The 25,067-nt window shown below is 38.3% G+C and overlaps 1 protein-coding gene across 4 annotated transcripts in view; it reads left to right on the top strand.

Moving 5' to 3' along the window:
- LOC126263063 (proton-coupled folate transporter-like) overlaps nucleotides 1-25,067 on the top strand; it is a 266,917-nt gene that overhangs the window by 93,041 nt on the left and 148,809 nt on the right. The window contains exon 6 of one of the 4 annotated variants that reach the window (XM_049960037.1): nucleotides 23,377-23,533. The exons of 2 other annotated variants lie outside the window; for them this stretch is intronic. In XM_049960037.1, coding sequence (XP_049815994.1) covers nucleotides 23,377-23,533 — 157 coding nt within the window. Of the gene's footprint in view, nucleotides 1-5,305; nucleotides 5,424-23,376; nucleotides 23,534-25,067 lie in introns of those variants that run through there. One more of the 4 variants, XM_049960045.1, reaches the window with a different exon arrangement.

Raw genomic sequence — 25,067 nt, 5'->3', positions numbered from 1 at the left:
CTAAGCGGCCAGCCGAGCAGCGGCCGCTAGACTGGGACTCAGTGCTCATTCGAATGCTAACGTGTACACGTATTACTTGACAACTTACTCTGTGACTTATATGTGTTGTTGTGTCGTTCCGAAATATATGTGTTGGACTGAAGTTCTAACAATTAGTAAATAACAGAAGTCTACAGGCAGTTGCAGGGGAGAATGTTCATCCTGAAGTTACATGTGATGACAAGAAGGAGCAGGTAAATTTTAATGATATTGCATATTTTTCAGGCCTTGGATATTCTTGCTGTCAATTAGTGAAATGACAAGACATGGATTGTGCACATTGTTTTATGATGTGCAGCATGGTATACATGCAAATAGTGATATGAACAGTGAAAAATCTGCTAAATATTTTGTGTGTGCAGTGTGAACTCTTCAATTTCCTGCATTGCCTCTGAGCTAAAAATGAACTAAAGATATAAACATTCTTAGCAGTCTTACATAATTGCAATTACTCTTTGTAATTAATTGTTAGTTGTGTGCTTAGATAATTGTATTAACACATAACAGTTGGTTACCCAGAATTTTCCAATCACATGCCCTAATGGTTTCATCACACACTAGAAAAATTGAGACACTGGAAAAAAAGAAATGCATTCCAGAATCATAATACACATCATACATAAGTTTTTATGACAAATGCATCAAGGTGAATCATTTGTAAGCAGCTGTGTTGCATAATCAGTCTATACCATGACAAAAAATGACTTGCCAGTGGCAAACATGTGACTTATATGTGTTGTTGTGTCGTTCCGAAATATATGTGTTAGACTGAAGTTCTAACAATTAGTAAATAACAGAAGTCTACAGGCAGTTGCAGGGGAGAACGTTCATCCTGAAGTTACATGTGATGACAAGAAGGAGCAGGTAAATTTTAATGATGTTGCATATTTTTCAGGCCTTGGATACATCTAACACATATATTTCGGAACGACACAACAACACATATAAGTCACATGTTTGCCACTGGCAAGTCATTTTTTGTCATGGTATAGACTGATTATGCAACACAGCTGCTTACAAATGATTCACCTTGATGCATTTGTCATAAAAAGAAGGCAACACAATTTATGACAATATTCTGTGTAATATTTGGCAGTCATTCTCACCTGTAGGTACAGAGAAAATACTCACATTTTGCACTGGTGACCTTGATGCTATTGCTGAAACTGCTGAGCAATGCAACCACCTCTCTTCTGGATGGATAATCCAATACTGCGGTTCACCCAAATTGAGAGTCAATTTGTGTTGGTCTACATCACCTCAGATTAAACTAAATACAGTTATGTGGTGGCTGCACTTAATGAGTAAATGACTATGGAAGGTTTGATGCCAAGCACTGAAAAACACACCTCAATTAAGTGTGTGCTTGTAATGTACTCATCACAGTCAGAAGCTAAGTGATTTTAAAAGTTGCTCTGCAATGATGAAAATTGCTCTTCACAGAAGAACTCATTGTCTGCACACCATCTTAACTACTCCACAGTCATTGCGCACTGGAGGACAACACAATTAATGAAATCTCTTACACATTCCCAGTTATTTGTTGTCATCTCCTTGTGGTCTGATGTCGTCCCAGTGGTACACATCTTCCCAATATTAGATTATTTTGATGGCATAACACAACTTCTTGACCAGATGCTTGCTGAGACTGAAGTACAAGACATCATACATTTGATGTCTCAAGGAACACCTGATGAAGACATCGAGTTATGGTGTTGAAATATCGTGTTGTGAAGACATGGACCACCACCAGACCATCTTATCTTAAAATGAAGGCAACACAATTTATGACAATATTCTGTGTAATATTTGGCAGTCATTCTCACCTGTAGGTACAGAGAAAATACTCACATTTTGCATCGGTGACCTTGATGCTATTGCTGAAACTGCTGAGCAAATGGTTGAGATGTGCCTATTGAAGGTCATCACAACAGAGACTTGTCTAGAAGCACTGCTAGCACGAGTAGCTGAATGGTCTTGGCAAGTCACAGCCCTACAAATGTAGTAGCACTCACAACAGTTATACTCTTCCAACATAACAAGGATATGGCCACCAGGGGGAATATCTGCTGGTATCACAATAAATGTGGACCTGAAGGTCAGTAGTGTCAGTCACCCTAGAAATCAGTAGTGATGCCAACTTATTTCAAACTGGACAGCTGTCAACTGTTTATAACAGAGCACTCTACTAAGCTGCAATTTCTCATTGACACAGGTGCTGATCTCTCAGTTTGCCTTTCTTCTCGCCTTCCATGGTGGTAGTGATGGCAATCACCTATATGCTGCAAATTGATCTTCCATCAAGGCTTACAGCTATATCAACTTCACATCTAAACTTAAATATTTGATAAGAATTTGTGTGGAGATTCATTGTTCTTGATGTCTTATACCTGATTGTTGGAGTGGGATTCTTATTATTTTACAATCTATTCCAAGGTCTTCACAGTTGCCAGCTGCTTAATTCGACAGCACAGTTTAATAGTCATGGTCACTATGCTATGCTATCCTTGCTGGCATCAAAGTGATTACAGGTGATTCACCATACAACAATCTGCTTAGTCAGTTGCTTAAATCACCTATCCATAGCCTGCTCCAACACTGGTATGTTGTCACTACACCAAGACAGCCTGTTCATACTTGGTCTCATTATTTGCATCTGGCCAACTAAAGACTGCTAAGCAAGAGTTCTCTTTTGTGTTAGCACAAGGAATCTGTCACTCTTAATGTAGTAGCTATGTCTCTTTATTTCACTTAATTCCTAAGAAGAATAACAGGTGGTGCCCATGTGATGATTGTCATCAGCCTAATGCCAAAATATCTGATCATTATCCTGTACCACTTATTGAAGACTTTGCTATACTTCTGCATATACATCTAAATTTACATCTACATCTACATCTATACTCTGCAAACCACTGTGAGGTGCATGGCAGAGGGTACATCCCATTATACCAGTTATTTGGGTTTCTTCCTCATTTGGAGGATGGGAAGAATGATTGTTTGAATGCCTCTGTGCATATTATAATTGTTCTATAATCTTATCCTCATGTTTTGTATGTGAGCAATACATAGGTGGTTGTGATATATTCCTAGAGTCATCATTTAAAGCCAGTTCTTAAAACATTGTTAATAGACTTTTTCGGGATAGTTTATGTCTGTCTTCTAGAGTCTTTCAGTTCACTTCCTTCAGTATCTCTGTTACCTTCCCCAATGGATTAAATGAACCAATGACCATTTGTGCTACCCTTCTCTGTGTACATTCAATACCTACTGTTAGTCCTATCTAGTATGGGTCCCACACATTTGAGCAATATAATATTCTAGAATTGATTGCACAAGTGATCTGTAAACAATCTCCTTTGTAGACTGATTGCACTTCCCCAGTATTCTACTAAGAAACTGAAGTCCACCACGTGCTTTGCCTATGACTGAACCTATGTGATCATTCCATTTCATATCCCTAAAAAGTGTTACACCCAGGTATTTGTATGAGTTGGCTAATTCCAAAAGTGACTCATGATATTATAGTCATAGGATACTATGTGTTTTTTGTTTTGTAAAGCACACAGTTTCACATTCATGATAATTCAGAGTAAGTTGTCAGTCTCTGCGCCATGCTGAAATCTTATCAAGGTCTGACTGAATATTTATGTAGCTTCCTTCAGATAACACTTCTTTATAGATAACTGCATTGTCTGCAAAAAGCCTGGTTTTACTATTAATATTACTGAAAGGTCATTAATATACAAAATAAATGACAAGAGTCCCAACACACTTCCCTGGGGTACACCCAAAGTTACTTCTACATCTGGTGGTGACCCTTCATCCAAGATAACATGCTGTGTCCTCACTACCAGAAAGTCCTCAATCCAGTCACAAATTTCACTTGATATCCCATATGACCATACTTTTTACAATAAATGTAGGTGTGGTACTGAGTCAAATCCTTCTTGGAAATCAAGAAATACTGCACCTACCTGGCTGCCATGATCCAAAGCTTTCAGTATGTAATGTGAGAAAAGTGTGAGTTGGGTTTCTCATGATCGATGTTTTTGAAATCCATGCTAGTTGGCATTGAGAGCATTCTGTTCAAGATATCTCATTATGTTTTAGCTCAGAATATGTTCTAAGATTCTACAACAAATCAATGTCAAGGATACTGCATCTTAGTTTTGCGGATCACTTCTAATACCCTTCTATTCAACGGATGTGACCTTTGCCTTTTTCCAGGTACTGGGCAGAATTTTTTGTTCAAGGGATCTACAACAGATTATAGTTAGAAACCACATATTCAGTGTAAAATCTGACAGGGATACCACTGGGGTCTGGAGCTTTGATCAGTTTTAATGGTTTCAGCTGTTTCTCAACACCACTGACAATAATACTTATATCTAGGGTATTTCTTTGTAAAGGAACATTTGAAAACAGGGTTGAGCTTTTGTTTTGCTACCCACAATTTCAGTTCCTGTCTCATTCACTAGGAACTGGACACTAACAATTCGTGGTAAGACTCTTTACTCCATGACTGCCTACATCCTCGCTTTTAATCATTTACCACTTGCATCAACAGATATACCCAAAACTACTGTTTACACTTCATTCAAACTTTACACATCTGTGTGAATGTCGTTCAGACTATGCAGTGCTGCACAGATGTAACAGCATTCCATTGATGTAGTAAGTTAACTAAAGATTTAGAGTTTTGTTATGCATGGATTGATTACTACTTGTATTGTTGTCTAGTGAAGCAGAGCATCTTGCACATCTACAGCAACTATTCACTAGATTACAAAAACATGTTTCAGCAATTAACCTGCAAAACTATGTCTTTAGAGTGATGGAAGTATAATTCTTAGGCTGCCTTATCAATGCACAAGGAATCCTGCCACCTCAATGCAGAATGGGAGATACTTCTCAATGACCCCAGCCCACTATAATATGATAATTCCATTGTTTCTTGGGCTTGACAGATGTATATTGAGATTATGTGTACTGTCATGCACTATTGGCAGCACCTCTCTAAACCTGGAGTGACCCTTAGAAACATTATGGTCATTATCAAATTAAGCTAAATGCTAGTGTTATTTAGATTTCTATAGAATTTACTGGATATTTTGCATATTCCAAGCAGGACTGTAATCTATGGATTGTAAACACACGCAAATAAGAATATAAGTTCACTATTATTATACTATGTAAGTTTAGGTATCACAGATAGTATAGCAAAGTTTGTTACTTTAATTACGAGCATTATTCACTGAAACAGAGAGGGGAAACTTCAACTGAAGAATCCAATGCCCTGCAACATGTGCTTCAGTGTTCAATAATTGACCGAGATGATTGATGCCCCATCTAAAGTGCTATAATCTGAGGCTGAAATATATAATAAAAAATTTTACAAGATGACAAGTGTGTTCCCCTATGGCAGTATTACAACATGCTCTGTGTTCACCACATATTCCTAGCAAGGTTTGTTTTTCATTTTGTATTTTTAGTAGCAGTACCATGTCTGTGATGATTTCAATGTAGATTTTTTTAAAGGATTCTGATTGGAAAAATTATCTTGAAACCTTATTTTGATCCTACAATTTGATCTCAGTAAGTGGTTTTCCATCACATGTGGATAAAGACAGTAGGACCCTAACTTCTAACTGATAATGTTGTCTTTGATGAAGCTCATAGCAAGAAAATTATCTTATAGCAAGTAACAAATGCTCACTTTGATCATGATGCTCAATTAGTTACGATAAATGAGATAGTATATAACATTAGTGACACTCTGCCATGAAAATCAGGGAGAATGATTAAAGACTCCGGAAGGGCTATAAACAGTCAATCACAGGTAGCAAGTATATTTAATAATAATTCCTTAAATTTAGTAGAAAGTATATGAAAAAACAGTTTAAGAGGTAAAGCACAACAGTATGTTGTAAAAGCATCACAAAATTCAGTCATGTGAGTATATCACCATCTTTCTTCTGAAATTAAGAAAATTATATTTTCTCTAAAAGTAAAGCTCAATTGGATTTGACAGTGTTTCCAACAGATTACAAAAGATTTGTTCCCATATCATAAGACCTGTCTTATGTGAAATATGTAATGCATCACTAATTCAAGACATTTTCCCAGAGAGATTGAAACATGCCATTGTTACACCCCTCTATAAGAAAAGGAATAGAAGAGATGTCAATAACTACCAATCTGTTTCAGTACTGACATTATTTTCGAAAATTCTTGAATATGGATGTATTCTAGAATAATATATCACCTGAACAACAATAATATCCTTAGTAAATCACAGCTTGGATTCCAGAAGAGTTGCACTACTGAGAATACTATTTGTTCTCCATACTTAAAAAGCAATAAATAACGAAAATCACAACAAATTGATATTTTCTGGAGTCTAAGCCATTTGACTGTGTAAATCACAATATTTTCCTACAGAGACTGAGGTTTTGTGGGGCTTGTGGTGTAGCCAACCAACGGACAATATTAAATTAAACCAAAAGAATGCAGAAAATTGTAATTAGTAATCAACCCCATGTAGTCAGGGTGACTGACTTGAGAGAAATCACATAATGGATTACCTAAGGTTCAATCTTAGAACTGCTATTGTTTCTCATGTATATAAATGATCTTCTGTCTAATACACAAGAAGCAGAATTATTTCTTTTTGCAGATGAAACTAGTATTGTAATCAATTCAAGCATACATACTGCAGCAGAAGAAATGATGAACAATGTTCTTAAAAGTGTCATTATATGGTTTTCTGAAAAAGGGCTCCCTTTCAATTTTAAAAAGACACAACATATTCAGCTCTGCACATCTTGAAGTACTACACTAGTGATCAGTGTAACACATGGTGAGGAAATAATAAGTAGGGTGGAAACATAAAATTTTTGAAGTTGTCCATAGTGATGAGAATTTCAACTGAAAAAAATAACACCCACACACATTTTGGAGTTCTTAAACAACTTAGTTCAGCTGCATTTGCACCCAGAATAATTTCAAACTTTGGGGAGAGAAATCAGTATGTTGACAAATTTTGCACATTTTCACTCAATAATATCATATGGAATGTTCCTGGGATAAATCATTTTTAAGAAAGAAAGTTTACTTTGCTCAAAAACTAACTGTGAAAATAATACGTGGTGCTCATGCATGATCATCTTGGAGATATCTCTTTAAGTTGTGCATTTTGATTACTTCTTCACAGTATATTTATTCCCTCATGAAATATGTTGTAAATAATTCACTGCAATTCAAAAGGAACAAGATGTACATAATTACAGTACAAGAAAAAAATGATATTTGTTACACCATACTAAGGTTATCTGTTGCACAGAAAGGCTGCACAGCACTACAACAAAAATTTTTGATCCCCTGCCCAGTGATGTAAAATGTCTGACAGGCAGCAAAATAAAATTTGGAAACAAACTGAAAAGGTTTGTCCTTGACAAGACCTTCTATTGCATGTAAGAATCTCTATTATTGCAATATATTAGGTGATGGGCAAGAATTAGTAACTTGCATCTGAATTATAGAAAAAATATGTGGTGACCATCAACTGCCAGTAAGTGCCCCCTGCCAAGTGCAAAGTAAATTGTCTTTGGACTCAGTGTTCTTTGGACTGTGTGTGCTTTGGACTCTGGTGTAGGTATTTGAGTTGTTATTGTCTGTAATGTTTCTCCTGTATGTGGTGTAATTATACGAGCCATAGCAAAAGTACCTGTTCATAATCAGTTGAAGTTTTCAATGTGTAATCAGTTGCTGTAGCTAGAAAACACACATTGGTGACCCCTAGTCGCAAAAATACATTGCATTCACTCACTATGTATCACTGGTATCATGCCAATAGACAATGTCACAACCTCCAGTTCTTCTAGCAGTACAGGACACCGTGACCACGGAATGGACCTTTGACTATGATGCACAACACTTTACCCCATGTGCTACTAATTCACTGGGAATGTTCACATCTCCAGTGTTTGCTTAGACAGGCCAGATGGCCCTAACCTCCTCTGGCACATCACACCAAGTGTTGTACACATCAGGGTGAATGCCTTCCTCAGCATTCTCCACTTGAGAGGATGCTTCTCCAGCACAATATTCCAGATTCCCCTCACCTGAGTTTCTAATGCACTCCAACATGGACCACGTGGCTGTCCAGTTTTGGGGTCCAACTGCATGGCTGCCCTCTCCTCAGAGCAGTCCTTCATTTAATGTGCCCCCTCTGCACCAGTCAAAGGGACACTCATGTGAACTGCACCGGGCCATGTATATGCCTATCCATCCTGTCACCCCACACACATTTTGGGTGACGCACCTACCGTGGTTCCACCCTGTCGCTAGGTACTCAATCATGATTTTGCTCCTATGCTTGAGATTTCATCTGTATCGTCCTTCAATTCTTCCATGTCTGGTGCACTATGCTCATCGTATGGCCATACAGATTTCCTCCCAACAAGGACTGGACACCACGTCTCACCTGCATAACTAGTAGACGTTCAACTCGCCACATTGCTTATCATTGAGGCACAGTTCACAGCAGTAAACACTGCACAGTATTCCCACATGTTTCGTGTCTTTCCTGTGCCCCCACAAGCACAGACTTCAGGTTGTTTTCCGAAGCTGCCGCCATTACAACCAGACAACCCAGTGATGTGGTTTACCTTGGTGGACAACATGTTGGACATCACTTTGTGTTTTTATTGTACCATCTGCACGACCACCCTGATTTATCAATGAGTTGTTGCTGAACCCACCCAAGAGCAACAAATATGCCTCTACATGTGCACTACTCATTGATCACCTTTCTCGTCCACCAGTCAATACTACTCACAACATTATTTCTGACGAGACTTTAGGTGACAGAACACCCTCCCAGCATGCGCAGGTCCTTACCAAGATCTTGCCAAACTTAGCACTCTGGGGATTGTGGTTAGTGAAGCTGCTACAAGAACTACAATTACATTTGCTTTCCCATACCGCGGTGCACTCGAGGGCTATGGCTAGCAGACCAGGCATACGCCATTATCCGGCACTGTCACCTCCCTTTGCGTAGCACAGCAGCTAATACTGCCAAGGTTGGTAATACTGTGACTATACTTCCACCATTGGGTGGTAGAGACTGGGTGCATGCTTATCATGGGCAGCACACGGAACAGCAGCCACCTAGTAGCCAAGACGGAATTGCCAGTGGTTCAGGGCCGGCCTCTCCTCAACCGAACCGAGCTAGCACCTGCCCTCCCCACCTTCCCCTCACCTGGTGCTTCAGCTGGTGGGATGAGTACAGCTGACTCATGCATATGCTGGTTCCAGTCCACTTACATGAATGCCGCTCGCAACTGCCACCTGCCCTGCACATTCCCAAACACCGCACGCAAACTGCAGTACGTGCCATGGCTCTTAGGTATGTGGATGGGTGCCCACAGATGTTGCATTCAATCAGATCCTTCACCTCACGAGGTCATCTGTACACCTTTGATTTAGGTTTGCACCAGGATTTTCTTGTCAACGCCAGAGCAGACATTAACATTAAACCTTCCTCATTTACTGTAACGGACACGACATCAGCCAAACTGTTTCTTGGAGCAGCAAATAAATCACCACTTCATGTTGACCCTTTTATGGAGTTACCTATTGTACTTATACCTGGCAAACATTTCACTTGGTCCTTCTACATGGCTGTTGTAGAAGACCCAATATTAGGCACTGACTTCCTTTTTCACTTCTTTCTTCTCCAGATCTCCAGTTGACCACATTATTGCACCATGCCTCATCTACTCATGTTGTGTGTTCAGTCACCTCCTCGGCTCCCCCTCCCCCTCAGCCTCCTGATGATATCAACATGGTTCTCATCAAGTGCTCTTCACTGGCAGACATTCGTGCAGCTTCCATCGCCCAGCTTCAACCTGAGTGCTCTGGAGTCGACAATCTCTGCACTTGCAATGCCGAACTGAACTGCACAATACTCTCAGTCACACAAGCTCTAGCTGAGGCACAATGCCATCTACAGTGTCTGTCAATGCTGCTACCCCTTGACACAGGTGATGCACCATGTGGAACTTTGATGCCATGGCCCCCCGACACTGGTGACACACCTCGTGTAACTTTGACACCGCCACTGTGGACAGATTAGTGACAATTGTGTGCTACTGATGGCCCCCTGAGCGAGTTCATCAGACCAGCTGAACACTATCATGGATGGAACAACACAAAACATTGTCACAACAGATAGGCCACCTGTGCGTCATAAAGCATGCTGACTACCGTCAAATAAACTACGCCTTGCTAAGGTTTCAGTGGAGGAACTTCTGCAGGCAGGTATTGTCCATCCATTGGACAGTAACTGGCCTTTTCCCATACATTTATTTCCTAAAAAGGATGGCACAGTGCGCTTCTGTGACGATTATTGCCACCTCAATTTGTGGACCTCAGTAGACAATTACCCTGTACGTCATATGCAAGACTTTGCATAAGTACTCAGTGGAGCACTAATCTTCAGTGTCTTAGACTGCCATAAGGCATATTTACATATATCCAAGGAACAGAGTGACATACCAAAGACAACAGTGATCACGCCCTTTGGCTTCTACGGATTTTGTTACATGACTTATGACCTCAAAAATGTGGGCCAGACTTGGCAACGTTTTATAGACCCACTTCTGTTTAACAGCTCATATTGTTATGCATACCTCAATGATATACTCATTTTTTCCTCCTATGACAGAGAACACGAACTCCACCAGGCCAAGATTCAGGACCTATTGACTGGCAGTGGAGTCGTGATCAATAATAACAAGTCACAACTTCGATGCACTGCTGTTAATTTTTTTGGGGTTCACCTTCTCCTCTGAAGGTATATGCCCCCCTCAGGAGCAGGGTGACTGAATTTGTGATCTACCTCTCTCAGTGTAATTTCATGAATTGTGCCGGTTTCTAGGAGCCATTAATTTCCATCATCGTAGTCTACCGATGGCAGCAGCCATTCAAGCCCCTCTGACTGACACATTGGCCAGTGAAAAAAACCTCTGGTAATTGCCAGGTACAGTGGTCTGACAATATGGTGAGAGCTTTCAAAGATCTTAAATCAGTGTTAGCACATGATGTCGCTCTCACCTACCCTTTTCCAGGTGCCTGCATCTCTATTACAGTGGATGTGAGTGATTTTCCAACCCTCCAATAGCTCGTAATTGATATGACTCAGCCACTTTAGTTTTCTTCCAAAAAACTATCTGTGGACCAACAAAAATGGTCAGCATTTGACAGAGAATTGATTGCAAATGTACAAAGCTGTAAAATATTTATGCGCTGACATCAAAGGAAGGAACATAAAAATTTTCACAGATCATCACTCCCTCACAGATGCTATCCATAACCCTGCTGTTGATCTTCCTCCATGTAGGTTTTGGCAGATAGATTTAATTTTCCAATACACAACAGACACCCATTACATCTGAGGTTCAGAAAATATGGTGACTGACTACTTATCATGTATCAATGCAATTTCGTCCCCCATTAATTTTGACAAACTGGTCTGCTTACAGGACAACGATACTGAGCTGCAAAACCTCTGACAAGACCCCACTACTTCTCTCCAGATCATTTCCTGCAACTTATCAGGCTTGGTCAGGCTACTGTGGTATGATATGTCCATGGGCATCACCCAGCCTATTGTTCTATCCGCATTGCATTGCCAAGTATTCAGTACGTTACATAAACTTTCACATTCTGATGCTAAGGCTACTATGCAGATTGTTACAGAATGCATTGTGTTACCGGATGCGAAGAGGTACTCTCATGCTTGGGCCTGTGCTTGTACAATGTGCCAGCACAACAAAGTCGGCAGGCACACACTGCTTCCAACATGTGCATCTGGACCTTGTAGGACCATAACACATGTCTGATTGTTGCAGGTACATCCTGTCTGTCATTGACCATGTTACACAGTGGGTGGAAGCAATACTCCTGCAGGACATTACAGCAGAATCTGTAGCATGAGCATTCGTACCCTACTGGATAGCTTGATTTGGCTGCCCTACATCCTTCACCACCGACCAGCGTAGGCAGTTTGAATCCCTGCTGTTTAACAAACTCTGTGTGCTCTGTGGGGTGGATGGATTCTCCACTACTGCTTACCACCCACAGAGCAACAAACTGGTAAAGTGTTAGCATAGGGCTCTGAAAGCGACCCTCATGTGCTGCAGTGGTGAGTGGTCCAACGGCTTTCCCTGGGTTATGTTAGGAATATGCACAGCTTATAAGGCAGATCTCCAGGCTTCACTTGCTGAGCTCTTGTATGGAGAAACCTTAGTCCACCCTGCAGAGTTCATCAATGATGAAGCAACTCTCGACCTATCTGACCTCCCCACACTAGTCAAGCATGTCCAGTCCCACATACCCACAATCCTCATGCCCCTTCCATGACCACACACCCATCCTCGGGTTTTCCTGTATTTGGCTCTGGATTCTTGTGAGCTCTTTATGTTATGGGATGACACAGTCATACCAGCATTACAGCCACCTTACTCTGGCCCGCATCGAGTATTGACTCATACAGACAATATTATGGACATTCTCATCAATGCCCTTCAGCAGACAGTTTCTCTTCAATGTGTGAAACTGACCTGGACGATAAAGGAATCTGTACCACAAATTATCGAGTCAAGTGCTCCTCTGTCATGCGATGGATCCAATCTCACACATACTGCCTACACTCCTGCTCCCCACCCTGATCATATGTGCACAGAGAACTACATCTTTGGGTAGCTCAGATGTTGTGTGTCATGATATTTAACCTCGCTTCATTCAGGCACTGCATGTGATGAGCCACAACCTTAGGCCCAACCACATGTTACGTGTGACGTTGTCCCGACACATGAGTTGGCACCCAAAAAGTGTGCTAGTGCTTCCCCTGAACTACATTTTTTCCCCCTGCCCCACTCCACTGTCTATGAAATCTGCATCTCAATCAACACATCTGGGTGTCCAAATGATATGCTTTCCTTACAGCTCCTTTACTTAGGGGATGCTTCACATGAGTCCACACTCACGTCACATACCACCATTCTGTGCACAGTCCATATCCCAAACAGGCTGGATATGGATGGCATAGCTGCAATGTTCAGCATCGATGAGATGCTCAAGATTTGCATCCCCCTCTCCCCATGTACTTCAATGCCGACATCTACTGTGCCAGTGCAGGTTGACCAGTCTGTCCTCCCCAATGGATGGTGGACAATCCCATCACTAGTCCACCCTCCACAGACAGCATGGACTCTTCGCACATGCCTCTATCAACTGGCAAGTGTTCCACAACACCACTACATAGGAAGACATCCACGTTCTCTCCCAAGTGCTCTGCACTTCTGGGGCAGGGCGATGGGGGGAGAGGGGGAGGAGTTCTGTGGTGACCATGAACCACCAGTGGTGCCTCCTGCCAAGGGCAGAGTAAATTGTCTTTGGACTCATTGTTCTTCAGAATGTGTGTGCTTTGGACTCTGGTGTAGATGTTTGAGTTGTTATTGTCTGTAATGTTTTTCCTGCATCTGGTGTAATTATACAAGGCATAATAAAATTGGGCAATCGTAAACAACTAGTTTTTTCTATGCACAGTCAGTTGCTGTAGCTAGAAAATTCGCAAATGTAAGTGATCTGAAGGTAGTCATATTTACAAAATAATTTTTGAGGTGAATATAAAATATCTCATTCCTTATCATTACACAAAATTAACTAACTATGCTTTCTTATAAATTTCTAATGTAATATGTGCTCTACAGGTAAAAATTGTAATATAAAGAATGTCTAGATTCCTGAAAACAAGTATTTATTATTTTCTGATATAAAAGAAGTCAGGGGATTACTAAACAGACCTTGAAAGAAACTTTTTTATTTATTGTCAGCACTTTCTCCATGCTTATGAACTGCTGCACCTAATAATATTTTTAGCACCTGCTGTCTGTCTCACTTTACATATAGTTTTCCTTATTCTTTAACTATAGATACCTCTGCTTTAAGAGCTATTTCCTGTTCACGAATGTGTACAGCCACTTGTACTTCAGTTATTACAAAGTAGGAGCTACAAAGATGTTTGTGTTGGATTTTAATGAAGTTACCACAAAATCTGCATATGTCTGCTATGTGTGGATACTGACTGTTACTTGCTCTCCACTTCTTAGCAGTGTACATACATTTAAAGCATAGGTGTGAAAGCTGTAAATTATACAGATAATCATAAAATGTTGTAATTATAAACAAGTGAATATATAAAAGTGTTGTAATAATGACAACTGTTTTAAATATTTAGTGTTGAATGTTTGAAACTTTGAAGGAGTAGATGAAACTTATTCAGATGGCTCAAATGCAAGGGCAGTGTTTAAGAAAGCCAGAAGTCATGGTTTTAGTTCCAGTACCACTAACTCAGTTTCCCACTGCTATCAAAATAATGTTAGTCATATTTCCTGCAAAATAGTTTTATGGAGGGCATTCACCTGCAATGTGTTACAAGGTTTCAAGTGCAATCTTCTTCTTCTTTTTAATCCAAGAAGTAAGCAATTCATCTGTTCTGGTCAAAATTAAATCATTTCTGTTTTCTTGGTTTTTCAATTCCTCCTTTATCATTTGGTCTACTATGATATAACTTCTTTTGGTATTCTTCTTTCTTCCATTCCATCCATGTGTAAGACTCATCTTTCTTGATTTTCATTTAGTCTGGCTTTAGTTTTAAAAAGATTCAGTTCTCTCTGCACATGGTAATTTTTAAATCACTCCCATTTTGTGCATCCTGTTTTGATATAAGGATCTCATTTCTGATCCTTATACCTTGCCAACATATTTAGTATTCATCACCCATGCCTCTGAATTCTGCAGTAATTTTAGCTCAGTCATCACTTTATAAAATTTAATTATTGTTTCTTTTCTCACTTTCCTAGATAATGCTCTTTAGATTGTTTCACATATGGCCTGGTATTTTTTCAGTTTGTGATCAGTATGAAAATAATTTTTTTTAAGCTATATCACAGCTAAGGTATTGAAAGTGAGCCACTTGTTTGGTAAGTCTATTACCTATGACAAGGCTTTACAGAAAATGTGCTCCATGAGCAGGTGGTAAGCACAGGCTTTCAAGCAGCGAGTGTTGTATCCCATACATCATCATAGGGGATGGGACTGGAGACTTGCATAACATGGAAATCTGTTCTGAGGGAAATGCTTGTAGAAATGTAAAATGTCTTTTTATTCCCCATTGCATTGCAGATCAATTACTTCAAGCTGCAGATTGTTTGAACTTTTCATTTACCCATTCAGTTGTGCTGTGGATCATGCTATACTTCTCAACAAGACTGCTGTTCTGTCTGTAACCATATAAACTAATCAATTCCATGAAAAACCTACATTCTCTACACTTTCTTCAACACTGCTAAGAATGCCACATCCAGCTGTCTGCCTTTGATCTCTACCATTTCACAGAGCATTAAAGAACATTCAACAAACTGTTTACAAAGATTCTGCAAGCTGGCAATGACTCTCTTCTGCCTTGATCTGTGTGGGTTGTATGATTGTCATGTTTGATAACAGCATGACAGAAACTGTTCAAACTGAAGCAGACATAAATGTTCAGCTACAGTTAGCAAGTATTTTTTTCTTTTTTATTAAAACACCAAATGTGAAAGGGTGCATAGACTTTGCTAAAAGCAGTGTGATTTTGAAGTTCACCTGAATCGCATCCTCATTTGACTTTTCTTCCTCTTCTACATCTTGCTGAAAGAGTTCCCTTTTAAATTTTAACATCTCTTATACATGCTTAGGTACTTTACATTTTCTGTGACTGATTGTTTGATGTGGGACGATCTGTAGTGTCTTTGTAAAGTGACTTCCTGAAGGTATTCAGTGTCTTATGATACACTAAACATTTAGAAAACCAAATTTTTTGTTCAAAAAGATAAGACTTATTAAAATATTCTGTGATATTATGCCAAGGTTGGAAAACCAACATTTTATCCATATCTGTGAAGGACATATTCAAAGGGGGTTGTAGTTTTTCTGAAGGTGCACTGCACATCCTGGCTCACTACATTAGTGATTAGGCTAGTATAGAGAGCTGCATTAAACCAATCTTTGAACAGAATACAAAAAATAAGAATAGAATAACAGACCATATCCTCTAATATTTTAGTAAGTGTGACACTTTTGCCCATGAAAGTTTACAATTTACAAAAAGATAAGATTCCTTGCATGTGGATTGAATTGCCAAGACAGTGTCAGTGTTAACAATGCAGGCTTACCATTATTGCTGTTAGAGGGCACTGCTGTCCAAACTAACCGTCAACCCATTTCACAACAGCCACTTCTCTCATGTTGTTGCAGCTACACACTGCATGCACATTTCCTTGATTCTCCTCCATGCCACAACCGCTCTGCTCACAAGCAAGAGCCTAAACATGTGCAAGTGCTCATGCCATTGTTAAGCACTGATTTAGGGTTATCAATCACTCGTCTGTATTGGGATACCCCTTTTTTATTGGCTTCAAATTTTTTTTTAACCAAAACACCAGTTTTTCATTTTATTATGAAATGTGTGTGTGTAAAATTTTTTGGTTATCAGAATGTATTAACTCAGGCCAGCTTCAAGATGGACATGTTCAAATTTATTGTGCTTGCTACCACTACATGCATCTGCAGGTCATTACAGTAGCATTAAAACACATGAATTATGCAGTGCCAGGCCATGGAACATCAAATAACTAATCATAAATTGCCTGTAATTCAACAAGTTTTGGACATTTCATTTTGTAACATACAAGAAGTGAAATTAACTTTCAGTGAAGGTGTGAATCTTGTAATTAAATATTCTATCATATTATTGGAAGAAAGTAAGAATTACAACCAGATATTTTCCCAGTTGTAATAAAAAATGTACTGACTTGCATTCAAAATGGAAACAGCTGCAGAATAATATAAAAATGCTAAACAATATGCCAAACAATATTGTTAGCCACTGGAAGACAAACTTAAAAAGAATTTGGACAATTTATTTGATATTGCAAATGACTATGATCCGCAAGCTGTAGAAAGAAGAGCATAGACTCATCTTACTGTGACAAAGAGAATCAGGAAGAGTAGGTTAATTTGCAGATAGTGGTGTCATAATCGAATTTAAATTGTAATATGTAATTATAACAGGTAATAGAATTTTAATTGGGTAGCATATTTTTGAAAAACCTATTTCTTAATAAATCACTCTAACTGCACATGTCCCACACCATTACAGAGCCCCCACCAGCTTGTACAGTCCCCTGCTGACATGCAGGGTCCATTCATTCATGAGGTTGTCTCCATACCCTTACACATTCATCCACTCAATACAATTTGAAACATAAGTAAAAATTATCAATATACTGTAGTGTTACATGCAACTCAGGAAGACAGAACTACAAAAGTTGAAGATGAAATAATACTCGTCCAACCAGGCAACATGTTTCCAGTCATCAACAGTCCAATGTAGGTGTTTTTGGGCCCAAGTGAGGTGTAAAGCTTTGTGTCATGCAATCACTAAGGGTGCACAAGTGGGCCTTCATCTTCAAAAGCCCATATCAATGATGTTTCATTGAATGGTTCATACACTGACACTTGTTGATGGCCCAGCATTGACACCTGCGGTAATTGGTAGAAGGGTTACACTTATGTCATGATGAATGACTCTCTTCAATTGTCATTGGTCCTGTTCTTGCAGGATCTTTTTCTGGCCACAGCAATGTCAGAGATTTGATATTTTACCAGATTCCTGATATTCAAGGTATACTCATGAAATAGTCATATGGGAAAATATTCACTTCATTGCTACCTCAGAGATGCTGTGTCCCATCGCTCGTTCATCGACTATAACACCATGTTGAGATTTAACTCTTGATAACCTGCCATTGTAGCAGCAGTAAGTGACTTAACAACTGTGCCAGACACTTGTTGTCTTATAAAGGCATTGCCCACAGCAGCCCCATATTCTGCCCGTTTACATATCTCTGTATTTAAATATGCATGCTTATACCAGTGTCTTTGGTGTTTCAGTGTATTTTTCTTGCCATCATGAAAATTGTAAACAGGATTCCCAAAATCCAAGACGGTAAGAATAATGTTTCAGATCGCAAACAGTTCCGACATACCTTGTCTCGAAAACCTTAGTGAAATTTGAAAAATATTAATGCCAATAATGTGCAGTGTGGTAAAAATAACATGGAAAAGCTGTTTAATGCTTCATATATTGATGGGATGCTTGAATACCATGAACACATAGAGCCCTCTATAATATTCCATGGACGAAAACCTAATAAGTAATTAAAAATAAGGCCGTCTGGTGCAGTGCATCAGGCAAGGTATTTGGGAAGAGCAAGTTGCAGGATAAAATGTTTTTATTGTGATAAGAACTGATACTGTATGTGGAAGATGAGAATGATTTTATCGATGTTTCGCTGTTTATCACAATGAATTATGCTAAACCCTTACTATTGCCCAAAGTAGTCTCAAAATACCTAATGAAGACCTTGTAGTCTTAAAATCACTGCAACAGTACAAAATGAAAGATGCAGTTCTTTGTAGAGCAGTATTCAATAAATGTAGCACATTTGTTACTTTTCAGAAGGATTGTTACTCTTTCGGTCTTTAGTGATGGTACTGATGTGCCAAGAAAAATCAAATTGGTGGGTTATTCAGACCGGGCAACTCAGCACACAGAATAGAGATATGTCTGCCACTGACTGGTACTTCATGATAAATTTCTCATCTGCAGCTAGATACAGCTTTACTCCAGGATTACTCCCATACAGGAATGAGTAATTTTTCATATGTAGAAGCCAAACAGTTAGTATGATGAAAGTAGTTAATAATATAATAGTTAATAATATAGCTGAAAGAGCAGCTAAGTTAATTTAGGGTTTTCATGGGTTGTTAAGTGTAGAAAAAAGAACACCATTGAAGGCTGAAGGAAAAAGATGTATAGTAGATATAAATCACAGAACACACATCTCCAGCAGAAGAAATCAACAATATGGTGATATAAAACATATTAAATACCCCATTAACTTTAAATTCAAACAATGGAAACTCCATGTAGGAATATCAACAACGTAGGAAAAAGACAGATTGCTGCTTACTGAAAAGATTACACATTAAGTTGCAGACACTTACCCATAAGCTTTTGGCTGCAACTTTCATCAGAGAAAATGAAACACACACCATTCATTTACAGAAGGAAGCACATGTCATGCACACATGACTGCAAACTTGAGTGAGTGTATGGCGTATGTTTCTCTTTTTCTGACAAAGGTTGTGGATTAAAGTTGTAATCCTACCCTCCCATAAAGTACTCATTCTTTGAACAAATTTTTAAAACTCTGAAATGAGTAAGACTTCAAAAGAAGAACTTTTTTTACTTATCTTGATTATTTCATTGTTGTTGTTGTTGCTGGCTCAAAATCTTGTTGTGTCTAGGAGTACATTCTTACTGCTGAAAATTTTGATTTAACAGTGCGGTTTCTTGAAGAGAAAATAACTGATGAAGAGTTCCTGTTGCTATGAACATCTTTTTATTTTATCCCACTCTTCTAAATCACACCAACTTTATAATTTCCACATTCCAAAAATGAATAATTACATTGTTGGTGTCAAATTTATAAAAATTTCTACTTCCATCTGAGGCATTCCCACCACTACTTAAGTCAGGGCATTACTTAAATAGAAGTTGATGGATGAGTGGTTAGCGCAATGGAATATCATGCAAAGGGGCCCAAGTTTGATTCCCTGCTGGGTTGGAGATTTTCTCTGCTCAGGGACTGGGCGTTGTGTTGTCTTCATCATCATCATCTCATCCCCATTGACGCACATGTTGCCAAAGTTGCATCAACTAAAAAGACTTGCACCAGGCAACCGGTCTACCCAATGGGAGGCCCTAGACACACAAAAGAAGGCTACTACTTACATTCAGCAGTACTCACAGGTTCCAATGAGTTTACAGACTTTCTTGACAGAGAAGAATCTTTACCAAATTATATCATTATTTCATAATAAATCCAAAAACAAATTTAATAATTAACGTTTGATTGTGCAATTAATAATTTGAATTTTCAGTTTGCCAGAAATTTTGTAATTTCAATTATTCTTGAAAGAAGAGTAATTTTAATTGTTAGTACATATCTATGGTTACAAGTTAATTTCTTTTTTTATACATTTTAGCCTGAAAGATAATACATTGTATACAAAATCATATTAATTTTTTTAATGAAACAGCTGAGATAATTGTAACCTATTTCAAGAATAAATAGTATACATGGTATCGGTTATCTCTATTTTTTTTAAAAGTTAATGTCAGAGGAGGATGATTCATTATAAAGCTTATGTTTAAGTGTCTTTTAATTGTGCCTGCTTGCAACTGAATGTGTAATATTTATGGTAAGTAGCAAGTAGTAATCTGTCTTTTCCCACACTATTAATTTTAGATTCAGCTGTGATGAAATTTCATTACTGGATGCTTCTCACCAAATGGAAAAAATGGTGGAGAGGGGGGGGGGGGGGGGGATGCACAAAGTATTAATTATTAAATTTTTTTCTAAAACACAATGAACAATGGACACCATAATTTATATTAATTTATATCCATCCATGGATATTAGACCCACTTTTCTCTTTTGACATTGACTCAGCTATTTATAATACACCTACACAGTTCTTAGTACTAGTAGTGTCTCGTTGTTGTTGTGGTCTTCATTCAGTATACTGTGCAAAAGGTCTCATCTGTGCATCTACATCCATTTGAACCTGCTTATTGACCGCCATACTCTCTCTTATAACCAAACTATCTATTCCTTCATGACTCAGAATGTATCTTATCAACTAATATCTTCCTTCACTTGAGTAGCCTCGTAAATTTATTTTCTCTCCAGTTTGATTCATTACCTCTCCATTTCTTATTTTGATCTACTAATCTAATCTTCAGCATTCTTATGAAACACTGCATTTAAAAAGCTTCTATTCTTCATTTCTATACACTACTTACAGTCTGCATTCCATTTACATTTAAGAGTCCACTACAGGCAAATACTTTCAACAAAAATTTCGTAACACTTAAATTTACAGGGGTGAGCTGAAAATTAGTACCTCTATCTTTTTATGTCAAAATTCTTAAAGCTTTCTAAATAAAACAAATATTATTAACATTTCATCTTTATTCTTCATGTCTACATATTTATTTCTCAACGTAATTATCCTGGTGATGGACAAATTTGTCCCAATGAGAGTTTATTGATATTGTCACAGTACAATATGTGACTTTGTTGGCAGAGCCAGAACCTCACCTTTCCTTGCACAATTTCACCACTATTGAAATGAAGTCCTCAGAAGTGTTCTTCATGTTTTGGGAACTTATGAGAAATGGATGAGTTCAGGACTGTATGGAGTCAATAGATGACAGTGAACCAAAGGCATCAGATTTCTGCAGTGTTCTCATGCTGAAGGAGAGGGTGCTCCAAGTCTGGATGAACTCTTCAGATTCAAAATTTGATTACAGCTTGCTGTTTCTCACACACTGGTATAGTTATGTTACACACTGCGATGTTACATGCTACAATTCAGAGCCATTTAGTGGCAGAGGACTGCAAATGTATAGATATTACAAATAAATGTGTAGAATGTTAATAACACTTGATTTATTTAAATTCTCTTTCTACTGTCAGTCTGCATTTCATGTATTTTTTACTTTGATCACTGTCATTTATTTTGCTACTCAAATAGCTAAAACAATCATCTACTTTCACTGCCTCACTTTCTAATATAATTTGCTCACATAACCTTATTGAATTTGAGTACATTCCATTATCCTTGTTTTACCAATGTTGGTGTTCAACTTACATTTTTTCAAGACACTGATTAGTCCTTTCAAACATCTTCCAAATCATTTTCTATTTCAGACAGAATTACAATGTAATCATAAAACTACTAAGTTTTTAATTATTCTCTCTTTACAAATTTCTCTTTGGTTTTCTGTACTTCTCACTCAATTTACAGACTGAACAATGTGGGGGAAATGCAAAAACTTTATCTCACACCCTCATTAACTGTTGTCTCTGTTTCATGTTCTTCAATTGTACTTAATGCAGTGTTGCCCCTAGACAACCTGCAGATAATATTTTGCTCTCTGTATTTTATTGCTGCTTACATTTTCTCTTCATATTTTAACATAAATTCTGCTGCAGGCTGATTCCTTCCATTACTGTCTTTCCACCAGTGTGACTACATAGTTAATACTGATAATGTTTGTTGTTGTTGTTGTCTTCAGTCCTGATACTGGTTTGATGCAGCCCTCCATGCTACTCTATCCTGTGCAAGCTTCATCATCTCCCAGTACTTACTGCAGCCTACATCCTTCTGAATCTGCTTAGTGTAGTCATCTCTTGGTCTCCCTCTACGATTTTTACCCTCCACGCTGCCCTCCAATGCTAAATTTGTGATCCCTTGATGCCTCAGAACATGTCCTACCAACCGGTCCCTTCTTCTTGTCAAGTTGTGCCACAAACTCCTCTTCTCCCCAATTCTATTCAATACCTCCTCATTAGTTATGTGATCTACCCATCTAATCTTCAGCATTCTTCTGAAAGCTTCTATTCTCTTCTTGTCCAAATTATTTATCGTCCATGTTTCACTTCCATACATGGCTACACTCCATACAAATACTTTCAGAAATGACTTCCTGACACTTAAATCTATACTCGATGTTAACAAATTTCTCTTCTTCAGAAACGCTTTCCTTACCATTGCCAGTCTACATTTGATATCCTCTCTACTTCGACCATCATCAGTTATTTTGCTCCCCAAATAGCAAAACTCCTTTACAACTTTAAGTGTCTCATTTCCTAATCTAATTCCCTTAGCATCACCTGACTGTTTGAAAAAATATCAGTTGAATTGTTATCACATTATTACTAAAAATACTGAATACCATGTAAAACTGTAGCACATATGGCTATGATACCCTTTTAGTTGTACATCAAATTTCTACCAAATTACTTAATGAACCAGTGCAATAACTTGTGGTTGAACCTAAGTTCATCACTTTCCTTCAGAAAACTTTTGAAATATCCTTCTTTAAACTGTCTGCTTTGGCAAACAATTATATTGATGGGTTCACAACAAATGTAGCTATGAAGTTAATAGTGCTCATTTAGAAAGTAATTAATTTTAAAGGATTCAACATTTGTCAATTAATATCCAAACTACAGCATGAAAATTTGAAGTTTTGATAGTTTTGTGCTATTTTTATTCTTGTTAACACTTAGAATCTTAATGTTTTTACAGGGAGGATGAATTCATTGTTTGGCATATGTGAAGCATTTGCACCATTTATCTACGGACCAATGTTTGCTGCTGTTTATGCCAGTACTCTTAATACAATGGCTGGAGCATTCCTTTTGTTTTCATCTGCCCTTACAGCTCCAGCAATAGTATTTTTTGGGTATGTATAAAAGCTAATGTTTATTTGGGTTTAATATGAAAGTTTATTAAGTTGGATTGCTCAGTTTCCAGCGAATCTGACTTGTCACCTGAAATATGCGAGTAATGGAGGGAGGAAGAGGGCTAAAACAGATGTAGTGGGATGTTGTGTGCAATATTTACTGCACAGTATCACTTCTAACATCTTTCTCTAAAGTCTTTCAAAATAATAATGTACCATGCAGATGCAGAGGATACACGGTCATGATAGATATGGTGTGGGCACATATGGGGAATGTTCAACTAGAGGATTATGTTTTTCAAGGACAATAAGGAACTTGAAACTTCCTGGTGGATTCAAACTGTGTGTCAGACTGAGACTCAAACTTGGACCCTTGCCTTTCACTGGCAAGTGCTCTAAAGACTCTGCTACCCAAGCATGACTCACAATCTTTTCCTTCCACCAGTGTGGCTGGTTTTTGAGTTGTGCTTGGGTATCTCAGTCAGTAGAGCACTTGCCCATGAAAGGCAAAGGTCCCAAGTTCAAGTCTCAGTCTGGCACACAGTTCTAATCTGCAAGGAGGTTTTGTATCAGAGTGAAAATTTATTCTGGAATATTGACTTTCATTCTTTTCATGTAATAAGTTGGGGATGCACAGTCTCATTAAGAGCCTCCATATTGTAGAACAGGCTAAGTGAAGCTGGATGTGCATATCAGTGATACACACAATTCCTCTCCATTTCCCCTTGTGGTACAATCACTGGTAGTTGCTGCTACAGTTCTTATTCCAATCAAGATCAAATTGCATTCTTTTTATCTGCCATCATATAATGCTCTGGACAGAGAAATACTGTTTGATCTTCTAAAGAACCTCACCTGCCCATTACCTATGTGGATTCCCTTCTTCCCTTCTTTAATGTATGACTATTATGACAGGTTTCAACTGGAGGATCTCTACTGTGTCCTGCTCTTAGCGTCTTCCTCCATCTGTTTATAAGTTCATCCTCTCATATCCTCTCATAACCATTGTAATCCCTTTCCTAGCTTTTCCTATCATTCATGTCACTTTTCCGTCTGAAATTCTTGTTGCAGACAGTTCTTACATAGTATATCACCCAGATAAGATTTTTTGCTGCTCGTGATCACTTCCAGTAATCCTCTTTCTTCACATATTTTCCTATTCTGAAGTCTATCAGTCCACTTCACCTTAAGCATTCTTCTCCATAGCCATATTTTAAAACTTTATAAATACCTTTCTTCTTCCTTTTTAACTGCCCACGAATCACTGCTGTTCAACACTACACTCCACACATAACATTTAGCAAATCTTTTCCTCAGCTCCATTAGAATTCTTCGTGTTGTTAGTAACTGCTTCACCTTTTCAAATGCCCTTTTTGCCTCCTTATTTCTGCAGTACACCTTTCATTCCACGTCATTAAACTTCCCAGGCACAGAAAGGATTTTACTTGCTCTATATTGTTCCATCTAAGAATATGTTAACTGGTGTTTGCTTCTTGCATATTCTCATCACTTTTGTCTTTTCTATATTTCTCAC

Source organism: Schistocerca nitens, chromosome 6 (assembly GCF_023898315.1).
Source record: "Schistocerca nitens isolate TAMUIC-IGC-003100 chromosome 6, iqSchNite1.1, whole genome shotgun sequence".
In the NCBI taxonomy this organism is placed as follows: Eukaryota; Metazoa; Arthropoda; class Insecta; order Orthoptera; family Acrididae; genus Schistocerca; species Schistocerca nitens.
This window is presented reverse-complemented; position numbering and strand designations above follow the sequence as displayed.